Below are 16,533 nucleotides of genomic sequence, written 5' to 3' on the forward strand. Positions count from 1 at the left end.
CCAGAGACACTGGGGAGCCGCCCGCCCTTCTCCCTAAGATGGCGGCGGCCGTCGCTGCGGGTTGCCTCGCGGGCAAGCGGCTCCTCCAGGCCTTCCCCAGTCACCTCGTCGCGAGGAGCTCAGCCTCAGGGAGACGGGTAAGCGATGACGTCACCCTTCCCCTGGCCAGGCTCCCCAGCGCCTCACGACATCCTTAGTCTCACCAGCACCGGCACTTGAACGTTCGATCCTCACCGGTGGCCCACAACGGCAGCGAAGTGCACGCTGGGATATGTAGTCTTTTGTAAGATATGTGACGCGCAAAGACGGCGGGCGATAATTTGGCACGCTGCATGCTGGGAATTGTAGTTTTTGTTCAACCTGAATATCTTGAGGCAGCCAAGTTCAGCCTTTTTCATACCAAGGCACACCATCAGGTTTTTGACCATTGACAAGGCACACCATGCTGCCAGTGGGGGGCTCACATCCCCCATTGGCCCTACTAATGAATGACCTTCCCCCAAATTCTGTGGCACACCTGTGAACCAGGGACATGGCGGTCGGTGGAGAGGCAGGGAGACAGGTGAGGCAGAGCCTCCCCACTGGAGTCCTTTGAAAAGCGCCGCCGCCATGGGAGGTGCCCAAGCACCCACAACACATGCGCAGAGCGTGTGGGTTCTTGGGCACCTCCCACGGCAGCGGCGCTTTTCAAAGGACTCCAGTGGGGAGGCTCTGCCTCACCTGCCTCCCCACCCACCGCACGTCCCTGCCACTTCACATCCCTGCCATGGCACTTTTCAAAGGACGTGGGGAGGCTCTGCTTCACCTGCCTCCCCACTCACTGCACGTCCCCACCCACTGCACGTACCTGCCCCGACACAGTGGTTGAAAATGACTGTCTTAAGGGACGAGATTTAATTAGTATCCGGTCTCCTCATCTTTATGTATTGCCTGCTACCTTTAGTTTATGCCAGGGCTGACACTTGGAACATATGCAATATGCAATAGGTGGCTGGCACCTAGCGCATTTTCCTCAACACTGGTGGTGGTGGGGGAACTTGGGGAAAAGGCTTTCAACTCATAATGCGTGGTTTTCCATCAGGCTTTAGCAGTGGTTCCCAAACTTTTTCGACTGGCGGCTTCCTTGACCTAGTACTGGCGCCCCAGTAGGGCTACAATCCCATACATTGTATAGGGTGGTGGGTTTTTCACAAGAATTCCACAACTTCCCTAGCTGGTTTCCACAGATCCCCAGGGAGCCATGGCTCACAGTTTGACTTGAGCCTTGACATCTCTTTTTCTAAACCAGTGATGCTCAAAGTTGCAACCACTTCGCGCCCGGAATGTGGTCCCCATCCTGACTGCATCTGAGCATTCCACTTGGGCACCATGTGAAGACCTTGTCATTCAGAGGGCAGGGATGCTCTGCACAGTTGTGTTATCCCACAATGCTGCATGACAGGATGTCTGGGCAGATGCAACTGCCCAGAACATCTCTGTCCCCTGATTGAGGGGGACTTCGCATGGAACTTTGCACAGAACTGAAAGGTCCGCTCACCTGGCAGATGGATCTGCACAAACACCGGATCCAGCCCCAGGCCACAGTTTGCATGGCTCTGTTCTAAACATTGAGACCTGTGGAAAACTATGGTACTTGGGGGCATTTTTGCTCTTTGACTCTCTCAGTGTTTCCAGGAGGTATATCCCATCCCAGCAGCATGTTGGTAGCCTCCCAGACTCTCCTTGTTTCATATGCGGTGATATACAGCATCATTGGCAATGAGGTAGCCAGTCAAAAGTCCAAAATGAGGGATTCCTTCATCCTGGAGCTGGGAGCCTGTTGCAATTTTTGGTTAAGGTCATTCTAGTCGGTACTTTTGTCTACAGTTTTGTCTCTTGCAGCATATTTTTGCCCTCCATGGATATCATTGTGGGGAGGGATCAATAGCTATAACTTCAGGGCTCAGCCTTGAAACCTATGGTATGTTAATATTGGTGGCAGACGCTCTGAATATGTGCAGAACATGTTGCTTTCATTACTGAGTTAATATGTCTCTCCACACTTCTCAGACTGTTTCCACCCAAGTTTGCTTCCCAGCACCTCTCTTTTAGCAATAATTGTTGACTGTCTTGGGCTATCACACAACAGTAAGTGCAGTTTGAATCTCTCTTGCTACAATTTTATAATGAATCCTATTTGCTTATAATTCCAGTACAGACATATGTTTATGACATACTGCTCATGGGCTAGTAGCTTGAGTCTTAACTGCTCATAAGACATTTCTTTCTCCACAGTCTGTCCATCTTGGGAAAAGCAGATTAAGAGCTATCAATGTAGCACCCCAAATTGTCCTAAATGTTCCTGAGACAAAGGTGTCTTCTTTGGAAAATGGCCTGCGAGTAGCTTCTGAAGATTCTGGACTTTCAACATGCACAGTAAGTTAATTGCGAGTGAAATACTTCCATGTCCTTAAGAAAAAGATCCCGTGAATTTTCACAGTGTTAAATGTTAGAACACTTACTCAGAAATACATCAGTTGAAATCAGTGAGACTTGCTTCTAAGTCAGTGTGCCTAGGTGCAGGTTGCTACAGTTAAGATGCAAGATGCATTACTGTAATCTTCTTTTATCTGATGGAAGAGATGGATAGTAAACATATTTATGCCAAGGCCTGATCCTGTGGATCACTGCATCAGTATGGAAACAATTATCATGGACTGCAGCAACTACTCTTGCAACCTGTGCTTGAAAGCTGATGTTGGAAGTTATGATCTCAAAGAGGCATAAAAGGGAAGACCAGCCCTCTGCACCAGAAATAGCTGCCATCACCAAATGATTATGTAGCATTGTCAAGCAAAAGGGTTCCAGGGTGCAAAGTAGTTGTGATCAGGCAGTCTTAGAATTTACCAATATGGTATCCTAAAACCATTTCTGTTCCCATGGAACTATCTATTTCCGTGTACTTCTGTGTGCCTGATATGTGATATTAACCTGTGGTAATGGAATTGTACGATAAATCTGATTCATTTATATCTTGTACAGACTGTCAGCTATGTGCACCATTTCAAATGTGCATGTCTTTTGACATGGGAGGATAAAAATGGTTACTAGTTTATTATCTGAGATAATCATCAGTCTATTGTAGGAAATGTACATGGTACAAATGGTAACACAGCATCATTACATAATTTTTGTCACACTATATCTCATAAAAAATGAAAGGCAAGTTTTTTTCAAAATCAAAAACAAATCCTGTTTTGAATACCTCACAACTTTCTATACCGCCACCTCTGACAGTATGCCAGCTCCCATTCACAGAGCCCAATCCTGCTGTAAGAGCTAGTGCTGGGCAAGTGCCAGAGCTCCACTGCTTGGCAGTCGCATGGACTGCTGAGCAGCGGAGAGGTAGGTGGGGGTGTGGGGGAGGCAGAGGGAGGGCGAGGGGAGGGAGCACAGAGGGAGGGAAGTGGGATCGGTGGAGCTTTGACTCACCAGATTCAGAGCCTCTGTGTAAGACTCACTGCCTGACACGGAGGTTCTTGATTCTCCGCCGAACTTTGAGTCGGCGTACAATCGAGTAGCTCCATTGCGCAGCTACTCGCTTTACCTGGAGGAAGGGGATGAAAGTGCCTTCTCCCAAGGAGCCACCTGCAGCTGTCTGAAGTGTGCAGAATGTGGCGGCAGCCATTTTTGGCGCAGCTGCAGCTAGGGCAACTCAGGATTGGGCTGACAGTTCCCTCTGCTCCATATCTTGTCTGTGCTGACTGGAGAAAAGGTGTCTATTTTTCTTCTTGCTCAAGGACCATAGGTTTGTATGGAAGACTTACAGCCCAATCCTATCCACACTTTCCTAGGAGTAAGCCCCATTGACTCTAATGGGACTTACTTCTGAGTAGACAGGCATAGGATTGGGCTCTCAGTAGGGAATACTGCTAAGACTTGTGCTTGGCTGGTTAATAAAAAATGTGTAGCAGTATCTAGGGCATCTTAAAATACAGGAGAAGACAAAAAGATTGAAGAGCACCAAAGATTGCCCTTTTACATCGGTCACTTTATTTTCCAGTTCTTGACATATTTACATTGTACCTTTTTGAATAAAATGAACACTCCGTACCCTCTTAAGGGAATCAATGCAAACTGTATTTTATTGATTGATAAGCCTAATACTTTTGTTTGTTTTTAATGAGGTGGGTCTTTGGATTGATGCTGGAAGCAGATATGAAGATGAGAAAAACAATGGAACAGCTCATTTCCTGGAGCATATGGCTTTTAAGGCAAGTTCTCAAAGCAGCTTTCTCATTTTGCTTTTGTGAAATTAAATATTAATTTGTGTTCATCTTTAATTCAGTAGCAGACCTTATTCCTAGCTTCATATTAGGGCACTATAGCACTGCCAAGGCAAGGAGGCAGTTTTTATATTTCTCCAGTTCAGACAGTTTCTTTGTATGTCATGAAATAATGCCTTTAAAGTGCTGTAAGGTTACCGGAAGAATAGGCATTTTATTACTTGTCTTAGGGATCTTGCAGATACGTTGTCTGTGACTAGTGAAATTGGCAACCCCCATAGTCTTTAGAAGGTTCTGCATTTTTTATTACAGGATGGTGCATTGCAGTTAGTGGGCAGAGCTTGCAGAGGTCCATTTGTCTTATGTAATGTGCAGCACTGTCATAATCTGCATTACAGGCTTGCATAATAAAATGGTATAGGGATTAGTCCTAGTATGTTCTATTATAGACTTTAAGTGGATGGCTACTGAGGTTTCAGTTGCTGAGTTGCAACTAGCTGAGTTGGTCAGATATTATGCAAGTTTGGGTGACCAAACTTGCTTAATGTAGGAGCTACATATGATAAACTGCAGATGCTTGAGAATTGCAAGAGAGATGTTTGAGAGCCACAATATTTAAGCAGCATTTAAATCTTTATATTTACCTATCATGAACATCAAACTTACGTTTTAATCCAGTGGACTCTCAGGGTGCAATCCTAACCCCTTATGTCAGTGCTTTCCAGCACTGGCATAGCGGTGCCAATGGGACATGTGCTGCATCCTGCAATTGGGTGTCACTCACGGAGGCCTCATCAGTGTAAAGGAATGTTTGTTCCCTTACCTCAGAGCTGCATTGCCCTTATGTCAGTGCTGGAAAGCACAGTGCTGGAAAGCACTGACATAAGGGGTTATGATTGCGCCGAGTGTGTCATTTCTCAGTTATCTTTTCTCTTGTCACGATGGCCTCTTAACAGTTTCTTTCTTTGATGTAGAGTTGAAATATATTACGGGTGTGTACTGCTTAACAACTGTTCACTTAACGACAGACCGCATATGAGACAGTGGTCAAAGCACAATTAAGATACTTTTAATGAGGCAATTGCGTCTCCCATAGTCTGCAGCAGGGGGTCTGTTTAATAATAATAATAATAATAATAATAATAATAATAATAATAATAATAAGACAGGTATTTATATACCGCCTTTCATGGTCTTCAGATTTCTCCTCAGACTTTATTTCAAGGCGGTTTACACAGGCAGGCTATACTAAATCCCTATAGGGATTTTTACAATTGACAAAGGTTCTGTCTTTCAAGAACTACAACATTTCAGATGGATCCTTTTATGATCTGGTATCACATTCTGGCCTCCCATGCAAGCTGACAATCCTTCATATCTCACTTGAAGGGCGGCCAAAGAGCAGATGGAAAAACTCGGTTCGGCTTGTCAGCTGCTTCAAGGTCTCACCGTTCACGGTGCCGGTGGCCTCAAACTGGCGACCTTCAGCTGTTATCTTCAGGCAAATGGAGGCTCTACCCTCTAGACCAGACCTCCTGCCCTGTTTACACAACAGAGAGGTTCTAAGTGCAAAGAAGAGGCAATATATCTCCAGTAGCCTGGTGGAGCCAGCTAGTGTCTGGCAGGGAGTGTCTGTTTATACAACAAAGGCAATAGATTGGAATGTTCACTTAATGACCTAATCGTATAACAACAGGGATAAGAGAACGTATCCCTGTCGTTAAGTGGCACACACCAATATTTACATTAGCTTTTGGGGGTGGGTAAGGGTGGAAAACCGCTGGTTGTCTCTTATATAACCTGTTTTTATTGTGTATTCACGTTTTTAGTTGGTTGTGTATTGCTTTTTACTTGTCACCACCTATGAGTTTTTTGAATTATTATACTATTTCTGTGCTGGTTTTAAATGATCTAGATTTTAACTGTTTTTTATCATTCTATGCTGTGTTTTATGTATTAAGTTTTGTGAGCCGCCTTGAGCTTTTGGAAAGGCGGAGTATAAATGTATTAAATAAATAAAACTATCCCTTTAAATTGCAGGGAACAAAAAAGAGGTCCCAGTTGGACCTTGAACTAGAGATTGAAAACATGGGAGCTCACCTTAATGCTTATACATCAAGAGAACAAACAGTGTATTATGCAAAAGCTTTCTCAAAAGACTTGCCAAGAGGTAACTGTGGCTTTTGATAAATTAATTTGGCTTTTTTCTCCTAAAAGAATACCATACAAATTCAGCAGAAGCACATTTTCCTAGCTGTTTTGTAGTCTTCAGCATCTTACTGTTCAGCTTTGAGAAACATAATGATGGCAGCTAATGTTACTGACCTACCCTGAGTGATCTCCAGTAATTTTCTGTGTGAATATTCTTAATTCATGCTAATGTATGTGCCCGTTCCAAAAATAGCAAATACAGAAATGTTTGGATATTGTGGATATTGGATATTTGTGACTGAAAAATAACTCTGAGCCCTAGAATTTAGGGCTGTTCTGCATATTCATGGGAGAAAACCTGAATTTGCCACTGGACACACGTTCCTGTAAGATGAATGTTGGCAAGCTTGTATTGGTTGCATTCTCAATTTACATTTTGATGTTTGTACTTAAAGTAGTTCACAGTCTGATCCCATGCACGTTTAGTTGAAAGCAAATTCCACTGAGTTAAATAGGGCTTACTTCCAAGTAAGTGTGCATGGGATTGCAGCCTTAAAAATACACTTCAAAAATAATGTGTGATGAGACCTTTAGCACCACTTAAGGTTAGTTTTCTAGGCTAGAATCTGTGTATTTTGATTTTAACTCTAGCTTTCAAGTCTCTCTTGGTGGTGAAGAACAGAGTCCAGTTCTGGGTTAACTGCTGCAAGTTTTTCACTTGACAGGTCTTAATAGTTCCTGCACTGGAAATACAATTGATCACAATTGATATCTGTTGGAGTCTATAAATAGTTGGTCTCTAAAATTACATAAGATACCTGTGCAGCTTCCCTGGCTATTTCTAAATTCTGAATTGTGAGCCTTCCTCCACTCATCCCCCTTTATCCTATGTTGTAACTTAGAGCCCAATCCTGAACTTTCCAACACCGGCAGTATGCATGTACTACCAGCTCTGGGTGTCACAAACGTGCTGTAAAGTACTTTCATGGCACCTGGAGAACAAGGAGTACTGGCGCTGGGCCAGAGCCAGTTGATGCTGAGCCTCAGCACCAAGAAGATGTCACTGAGGAGCAGCTGGTGGTAAATAACACCACCACTTGGTGGTGAGGCTTCTTGGGGCAGGGAGGGAGGAGGAAAAGGGAGCAGAATTGGATTGGGGAAGGGAGGATTGGGTCCAGGAGGGGTGTGGAGATGGTGGCAGAGTCTACCAATTATCCTGTGCTCGCTCCCTGGCTGTGGAGCCCTACATGGGTCTCCTCAATTCAGTGCCCACTCAATAGTGGGTGCAGAGTCATGGAGACCCATTGGAGCCACAGCAGCATTACCCGGGGTAAGGAAGCAAAAGCTCCCTTACCCTGAAGAGACTCTGGTGACTGCCTCGCCGCCCACAAGATACAGTGGCAGCTATTTTGGTGCCACTGTTCCTCTGGGCACTGAGCAGCTTTGGATTGGGCTGCGCTACATTTGTATCCCATTTAAGTTTTAATAATGTGTCAGATCTTATTCTGAAACCAAGACTGCATTCTTCAGGATACTCATCAGGAACAAGTTCCAGAAAAAACTCATGAGATTAAGGGCCCAATCCTATCCAACTTTCCAACACCAGTGCAACCACAGTGCAGCCCAGCGATAATGGAACAAACATTCCCTTACCTTGAGGAGGCCTCCAAGACTGCCTCCCCATTACAGGTAGGAGTGCATGCCCCATTGGCACTGCTGCATCGGCACTGGAAAATTGGATAGGATTGGGCCCTAAGCTGCTTGAGGAAGGGTATAAAAATGTCAAAAATCAGAGCAGTGTATTTATTCCTTTTTCCTATGTATGCTGAGCATGGGTAGTGCCTGCTTAATAGTTTCGCCTATCATTAGAAATGTAGTTAGGAAGTTTATTTGATGCAATATAGTGAAGAGTTATTGTTTTCTACATTACAAAAACAGTCATTCATTTTTTTTCCTTTCCCTTCCTCCCCAGCTGTGGAAATTCTTGCCGACATCATACAGAATAGCACACTAGGGGAGGCAGAGATTGAGCGGGAGCGAGGAGTGATTCTTCGAGAAATGCAAGAAGTTGAAACCAATTTACAAGAAGTTGTCTTTGATTATCTTCATGCTACAGCTTATCAAAACACAGCATTGGGACGGACCATTTTAGGTCCTACAGAAAATATCAAGTATTGGCTTCACTTTAATTGCTCCTATAATGGCATTGCAATTTCTAAAGCAAAGGCACAGCAATCCTTTCTTTTGTGTATAACATGGTCTCCTTTTCCTTGTTTTTCTAATGTGCTTATAGGTCTATAAATCGTAATGATTTGGTGGAATATATTACAACACATTATAAAGGACCCCGAATGGTACTTGCTGCTGCTGGAGGTTTGTATGAGAAACACTCTATTTGTGGTTTTATTATTTGCCTCCAACACATAGTAACCTTTTTTTCCTCCATGTCACCCATCAACTGTTGTCCTTGATGCTTGAAAAATAAAAATAAAAAAAATAAAAAAGGCTTGAAGTTCCAGTACTACAGGCTATTGGCTTTAAGCAGGATACAGGAATGTCTACCTCTGCTTCACAAATATGTACTCAGGGCCCAATCCAATCCAAATATCCAGAGCTGATGCAGCCACAATGCAGCCTTGAGGTAAAGGAACAAATGTTCCCATACCTTGAGGCCTCCTTGACAGCTCCTACCTACGCTGCAGGATGCAGCACATACCCCATTAGCATACCTGCATCAGCACTTGAAAGTTGGATAGGATTGGGCCCTAAATCATTTCATTCTGTTTAATACAGGAAGTTATTGGAAGAATGTTAGGGATGGCTTAGGGAAGACAACATTTGCAGCTTGGTTCATCCAGATTAAGGAATGAGATTACATATTTTCCCCACTACAGATCATTTTCTCTTAGATGTTCTTATCACTTAGTATTGATTTATTCTAAGTTTTGTATTTATTATAAGATATGTATTGTGATTTTGCATATATTTTATAATAAGAAAAAAGAGTAAGATGGAAGGAATCTGAAGAGTTAAGCAATAAAAAGTGGGCAATGGTTAAATAACGTGGTTAACAAAAAACTTTGGGCTCAAAACTGAAATATTGTTCTGCCAAGGGTTGGTTTGTTATAAAAACTAACATGCCATTGTTCACCAATTATTTAGGAGTTGCTCATGAGGAGTTGCTTGATTTAGCAAAGTATCATTTTGGTAATTTACCGTCTACACTGAAAGGAGGTGCGCCAGCCCTGCCCCCTTGCCAGTTCACAGGCAGTGAAGTAAGTTGAGTTTGCCCTTTTTCATTTTCAGACAAACTATAGAAGCAACAGCCTGAAAAATAACTGATAATGCACTAGTAACATAAGAGATCCAATTCGTTTAATTTCTAGTTCAATGGCAAAAACCTGTAAAAAAATATGATTAAGGAGTCAAGATTGTCAGCATTTTTCAAAGCAGTATTATTAGGAATATTTATATGCTGCTTTTCAACAAGTCCAGTTCACAAAGCGGTTTACATAGCAAAATAAATTTGAATAAATGGTATTGATAGTGTGAGGAATATTATGTTTATGACATTTTTTGCCAGTTTCTTTGCTGCACTGATTTTTTTCTTACTCATTTAACTTGTTTTTCTATCCCAAGTTTCTACAGTACCTTGTTTTATAAAGTAGCAACTTTATCATAGAACTATTGATGAATAAAATTAAAGTTTTGCTGTTAGTTACTTAGTTGTGTACATGTGGTCAAGGTAGTTTTTGACTGTCTTTAAAATTTTGGCTGTTGTGTTAATGGTACCTTAATATTTTCAAATCTCTGAATTTTGTGATAATGATCAGATTCGAGTACGAGATGATAAGATGCCTTTGGCACATATTGCAATAGCTGTCGAAGCAGCAGGCTGGTGTCACCCAGACACAATTCCACTCATGGTGGCAAATACACTGATAGGCAACTGGGATCGTTCTTTTGGAGGTGGTGTGGTGAGTTGGATTCGAAGTTACTATCAGATAATAAAGGACTGTTCGTATCTCAGTCATTTTGCTAACTTGGCTCCTTGTAAAATGTGTCCAGTTCAAGGGTTTTGTAATTGTAAATGCAAGTAATCCTGTAATCTCATTTAAATCCCTAGATTATCAAGTGTTGGTGGGTGCAGAGGGGAGTGCACATACAAAAAACTGGAATTGCTTAAAAATGATCACATTAAGCTCGATACAACTGAAAGGCTCTACCACTCAAAACACATTCCCTTTCTTGCTTTACAGAACCTGTCCAGTAAGCTTGCACAAGTTGCATGTCATGGCAACCTTTGTCATAGTTTCCAGTCCTTCAACACCTGTTATACAGATACTGGATTATGGGGCGTCTATATGGTCTGTGAGGCAACTACTATAGAGGATATGATGCACTTCATTCAGAGAGAATGGTAAGGAAAAAAGCACTTCTGAAAGTAGTTCATTAGAGCTTGGTTAACTCTGCTTAAATAGGAATTGTAAGCAATTTAATGGACTGCAAATTAAAATATAATCCTATATAAAAACACCAGGGTTGGAGCCAAGAAAGAATGATGACTTTGTTTTTACCTCTTCCTTACACTACCCTTTTGAAAGTTGGTGCAGAATTTCACCCACAGGACACCACGTATAAAGCATGCAGTTTGTGTTGGAATTTAAATGTCCTTGATTGCAGCTGGTGTTGAGTTTGAACACTTTGCAATGTGTTCAAATGCTGACCAATGCAATCAGTTCAACTGATGACCAATGCAAGGTCATCAGTTGGAGCCTTACTCCATCTGATCTTTCAGAATTGCTAGGCCTACATAGCAGCTTAAGGAACAGAATGCTAGAAGATGTGTATGCTTTCTAGAGGCCTGCCCTTGAATTATTTCTGTTGTGCAATTATTTATTCCAGGTAGGTCTAGTGAAATGTGAAAAAGGAATGTATATCATGAACATGGGTGCAGGCAAATTAATCTATAATGCAGCTTCTCTCAATGTGTTTTAGGATACGACTATGTACCAGTGTTACTGAAAGTGAGGTGGCTCGTGCTAAGAATCTTCTAAAAACGAACATGCTGTTACAGCTGGATGGTAAGAATCATCATTGTATCTTCATGTTCAGTGTAATGAATTTGCATGAATATTAAAAGTTTGTCATTTTAGGTTCCACTCCCATTTGTGAAGACATCGGACGACAAATGTTGTGTTACAATCGTCGAATCCCAATTCCTGAACTTGAAGCAAGAACTGAAGTAAGAAACATGTTTGATTTTAGCATATCAGCTAGAGTGGTAGTTATACATAAAGCTTTGTGCAACAATTCTGTGGATGTGCAGAAAATCTGCGGTAGACAGTAGTGGGTAGAGAATTCAACTCTGTATCTCAGCATCATCAAAAGAAGGAAATTTGGAGTTTGTTTGAAAGGCTTGAAAGTTTTTGGACTATGGCTGCTGAAATCTCAGAAATGAGAGAAGAGTCTAAAAGGAAGCTGTTGTAGCTGGGGCAAGGTTCAGGGGCCTGCAGAATTCTGACCCCTTCTACTGAGTAATATAACCTGAATTATATAAAGAAAAATTATGCACACCTCAAACTGCAAAATTGATAGTTTGCAGATTCAGCTTTTAGTGCAGAATTTGGATTGTCTGGTTGCAGAATTTAAGCACTGGTATACATGCCTGGCTATCCTGAGGGTTTGCTTGTATTCTGATAACTCTACTAACTCTGTTAGTTAAACTGAAGTGAAATTGGCAGAAAGGAAGACTTACTGAGTGTACTTTATATTTGCAGGCAATTGATGCTCAAACCATCAGAGAAGTTTGTACAAAATATATCTATGACAAGTGCCCTGCCATTGCAGCTGTTGGTAAGAATTTACTTCCTAAATGGTTAAAAAATGTTAAGATTTACTTAAAATCAGACTTAAAAAAACTTTGTGTTTTAGGGCCACTTGAACAACTTCCTGACTATAACAGACTGCGCAGTGGCATGTACTGGCTCCGCGTTTGACAGTTATTGAAAAGCATTCCTGTTGATTTAAGAGATGCTTTTGGGACAGTCAAGGGATATCATCACAAAACTTTCAAGACTAGCAAAGTGTCTTTTGCAGGTTTGATGTTCTACAACAAAGCAAGTATGCATCTGCATACACAAAGCCACAAAGAAGTTCTTTGATTATGTCTAAAGAATAAAAAAGCATGTTCTGTATTTGCATTTTTATTATAAAACAAAACACACTAAGATTGTCATTAAGAATCTCATTTCTTAGTTTTAGCAGCATTCACTACTTGCTCTTGGGCGGCTTTCTTTGCTTTGACCATTTCAACAAGTTCCTAGAATGAGAGAGAAAAAGAGAGCCATATTCAATTTCTTTTATTTTTATTTAGTAGAATTTCTGGTTGTCATTACTATAAGTATTAAACAGTCAGAAAGAAACTTAAGTTGGCAATGTCCAATCTAATGCCAAGTAATCACTGAAGCCCTAAACATGTTATTTGTAGTTGTCATTTCAATCATCTTCTGCATACTCGCTAATTGTTGTAAAAACTCTTTTCACCTATTCAATTGCTAAAATCTGTGTTATTACATAATAAGTTAGATCAGTGGTTCTCAAACTCTAAAGGAGTTTTACTCCCTCAGTAAGTCTTTGTGGGGGAGGGGCTAGGGCAGTGATACAATCCCAGGATTGCGTTGCTCAGAGGGGCAAGGCTTTACAGCACGTTTGCAACCCTCCTGGCTGGCACAAGGGACTTGTCCTGGCCCAAGTGAAGAGGGCCCAATCCCACTCAGCCTGCCAGTGCTGATGCAGCTCCAAGGTAAGGGAACAAATATTCCCTTATCTTGTGGAGGCCGCAGGGACTGCCCTTCCACTGCAGGATGCAGCACATGCCCCATTGGCATGGCTGCATCAGTGCTAGAAAGTTGGAAAGGATTGAACCCTTAGTGTACTATGGTTCTTTTTAGCAGTCCTGCCACAGGATGCTTGCTACAGTGTGGTGCATGGTATAGCAATTTGTCATTTGCAGGTTGCATCTCAAGAAGTCATGCAAGCAGGTTTGACATTGACAGTCTTCAGCAAGCAACTTCCACCTTGGTTCTTGATCTTTTAAGGAACAGTTAAGGGTTTGCGTAGCAGTGAAGGGGTATCAAAGTGCTGATGTGGAAAGCAGCAAACACAAACTTATCTTCATCTCCTGAGCTAGCAATGAGTGAAGTTCATTCAACAGAGCAATTGTACATATATAGTCTTCTTCAAGTAAAAACAGAAGCATTTTCCCACCTTGTATCGCTTCATGCAGTCTTTTTTTGATCGGCCTGGAACAGAAGCTGCTATTTTCTCCCACCTTTCAGGAGTGTTCACTGGATATGTCTTCAGAGCTTGTTCTAGAAGTTTTTGCTCTTCTGTTGTCCAAGGAGATGAATCTGTAAATGGTACTGTTGAAAAAAGAGTCGTACACAAACAAGAAATTAGTGCTTAAATCAACAAGATCCCTAGTGAAGAGAAACTGTGCGAAGGTCCTCCTGAGAAATGTTCTAGCCTTTGCCCTCCTGCTACTTCTACTCCAAGCATTTGCATTTCAGCAATTACAGATTATAACATCAGACAAGGGTGAAATCCTCTTCCAACACTTGTCAAACATCTCCTAAAAAGACTAGACCTTGTCAATCTGTGAGGGATACAGCTCATACAATGCCCCAGGAACTTGGTTAGTTTGGTTTCTCAAAGAGAAGCAATGAAAAAGACATCCACCATGTAAGTGACACTATATTTGGCCACAAGGACTTCAATGAAGCAGGGCAGTGCCATTCAAAGGAAAAACCTCAACTAGCATCCAGTGGCAAAACTGAAAGCATTTTCTTAAGCAGATGTCAATGTAGAATAGTCCACAGATTGTTGTTTTTTTTTAAAAAAGGATAATTTCTTCCATGTTTACCTTCAAAACGTTCGGATGGTGTAGCACTGTCAGTCTGTGGCACAACTCCATGCTCTTTTTTAAATTTATCAAAAGCTTTCTTATTTATGTCATCCTTTTGATGAGGATCTGAAGAGAATAAGACAGACTGAGTAGGAGTAGCTGACATAATTACTAATAATACAAGATGAAGTTTTAAATAGCCCTACCCCAAACAAAAATTTAACATAAAATCAATTGGTGTTATTAAGTTTTAAAGGCTAATGGTCAGGACATCTACCTGAATTTCTGTGTCATGAATGTGAATTTGCATTAAATTATGGAAGTATTTTTTCCATGTATAGTGGCATCTGCAATTCTATCCACACTTAACTGTGAGTAAGCCGCATTGACCATCATTGTTAAAAGCATATAAATAGTAGCGTGTTGAAAGTACAGATTTGTAACATTTCCTCAAATGCAGTCATATCATGTCTAATAGCAAGTCTAATATAATAAAATAAACATTGAAATGAATAGGGACCCACCTGAAATTGGCTCGCAACCCACCTGCTGGGACTTGACCCAAAGTGAGAAACCCTAATTTGATCCCTTAGCTTTTGTCTCTAGTGCAGGTGTCTCCAAACTTTTTCAGTATGAGGGTCACATCATATAGTTTTATAAATGAACACATTTTAAGTGAATGAAGTTTTACTTAAATGTGACAATTACAAAGAAAAATGCCATGTTTAAACTGAGAAATATTTCTCATGATAAAAATGTCAAACATTAGCAAAAAAATTAACACCAAAATATTTTAAGATGCTGTGGTCCAAATTAAATCTTGTGGGGGCCATATGTGGGTCACAGTTTGGAGACGCCTGCTCTAGTGAATAGCGACAGCAATTTGTAACAGCTGCCTGAAAGCTTAACCAATTACATTCAGCATTATTGACAGAGAAAGGCGTGCTTGTGCCTCCCTCCCTTAATAATATTAAGATGTATTAGTATTGTGACAGAATGTTGATATTCATGTGGTCCAAGGCACCCAAATTACTAATAATAACTGAGTGATATTTTGGAATTTGAAGTTTTCAACAACCAAGACTGAAGAGAGTATAGATGTTTGTTCACACACTTCATTCTGCCTCAGAATGTGGAAAGGAGCTGGAACTGGACAGCCAGGAATGTATTAATGTTTCTAGAACATAAGCTGAATTTACTAGCAAGTAAAATGGAAGCATGCAGACCATCTTACAAAGATAAAGATACCAAGTTTCTGGAGGCTCTTTGCTTTGTTGATAACATCTTTTGCAGTTCGCTTTATTCCTGCAGTAGAGTGCAAATTCATATAATTGGCAATCACTTCCCACCTATATGTGTACAAAGAAAGCAAAGAAACCTTACAAATATTCTTGAAACGTGGTGCAATTAATTGCCTGGCTAGTTTAAAAGCAATAATGTATACATAACTTCACAAGAAACTTCAGTGTCTTTATCCATTAATGAAGTTATTTGTTCAATGGCTGTAACTCTAGAATGGTTTTGGATGATACCAGTGAATCTTTCGAAATAAGAGTTGCATGATTCTTAGCTATGTATCATGCTCACAGTCAGCAATTTCAAATAATATAATAACATTGGAAAAATACATATTTGTTGAAGTAGAAAAAGCCTCCCTTGAAAATGCATTCTGTCCCCTTCACACCCAAATTTCAAACCAGCTGATTATTATGCAATCAGGAAAACAAAACATCATTTAAGAATGTTTTGGCAGGAATGACAATTGATCACTGACTTTATGAAGATCCCTGGGCAGAATAGTTTGTATAGGTGTGAGAAACTGATTTGTGAAAATTCTTATTTAACAGATTCAACCTCCTGCCTGCTCCTATTCATACTTATTTATTATTTTTTAAAAATTAAAATAAAAGTTTGTGTGCAAACACACAAACACAGAGTGAAAGTGTTTAATTAAAAAAAATATATATATATATATATATACCTTGAATTAGTCCCAGCAGGAAACAGGTTTACAGCTTTAATTAATAGCTGTAAATCATCTTCAGACCAGTTCTTACTTCCACTTACACCTCCACTTGTTGATTTTTCAGAACCCTTTGTTGCTTGTCGCATACGAGCATCTGCTTCTTCTTTCTCTCTTTTAATCTGTTCGTTTACTTCGTTTATCTATGTGAATATAAAAACAAAATATGTCTTAGTATTGAGTTATTC

At 40.9% G+C, this 16,533-nt stretch overlaps 2 protein-coding genes across 3 annotated transcripts in view; one reads left to right on the top strand and one right to left on the bottom strand.

The window, feature by feature from the left end:
- Window positions 1-13,689, top strand: PMPCB (peptidase, mitochondrial processing subunit beta). The gene is made up of 13 exons (XM_066633116.1): window positions 1-137; window positions 2,275-2,415; window positions 4,167-4,253; window positions 6,306-6,435; window positions 8,389-8,587; window positions 8,710-8,789; window positions 9,579-9,691; window positions 10,250-10,393; window positions 10,676-10,836; window positions 11,415-11,500; window positions 11,573-11,661; window positions 12,197-12,272; window positions 12,351-13,689. Exons 1-13 carry the CDS (start codon window positions 39-41, stop codon window positions 12,413-12,415), a joined length of 1,470 nt encoding a protein of 489 aa, XP_066489213.1. The 5' UTR covers window positions 1-38; the 3' UTR covers window positions 12,416-13,689.
- The window catches only part of DNAJC2 (DnaJ heat shock protein family (Hsp40) member C2), a 21,894-nt gene continuing 17,967 nt past the window's right edge, over window positions 12,607-16,533 (bottom strand). For both annotated transcript variants that reach the window (XM_066633114.1, XM_066633115.1), the window contains exons 13-17: window positions 16,304-16,488; window positions 15,571-15,671; window positions 14,341-14,448; window positions 13,686-13,840; window positions 12,607-12,738 (exon numbers count right to left, since the gene is read on the bottom strand). In XM_066633114.1, the coding sequence (XP_066489211.1) occupies window positions 12,664-12,738; window positions 13,686-13,840; window positions 14,341-14,448; window positions 15,571-15,671; window positions 16,304-16,488 (624 nt within the window). In that variant the 3' untranslated portion in view covers window positions 12,607-12,663. The remainder of the gene's footprint in view (window positions 12,739-13,685; window positions 13,841-14,340; window positions 14,449-15,570; window positions 15,672-16,303; window positions 16,489-16,533) is intronic.

Source organism: Tiliqua scincoides, chromosome 7 (genome assembly GCF_035046505.1).
Source record: "Tiliqua scincoides isolate rTilSci1 chromosome 7, rTilSci1.hap2, whole genome shotgun sequence".
Taxonomy (NCBI): domain Eukaryota; kingdom Metazoa; phylum Chordata; class Lepidosauria; order Squamata; family Scincidae; genus Tiliqua; species Tiliqua scincoides.

What these genes read in the sequence shown, in the direction of transcription:
- PMPCB (XM_066633116.1), top strand. Translation starts at nt 39, where the DNA reads ATGGCGGCGGCCGTCGCTGCGGGTTGCCTCGCGGGCAAGCGGCTCCTC. An exon ending in GCCAGTTCACAGGCAGTGAA is followed by an intron (nt 9,692 to 10,249) that starts GTAAGTTGAGTT and finishes GATAATGATCAG; the next exon opens with ATTCGAGTACGAGATGATAA. An exon ending in AACTTGAAGCAAGAACTGAA is followed by an intron (nt 11,662 to 12,196) that starts GTAAGAAACATG and finishes TTATATTTGCAG; the next exon opens with GCAATTGATGCTCAAACCAT.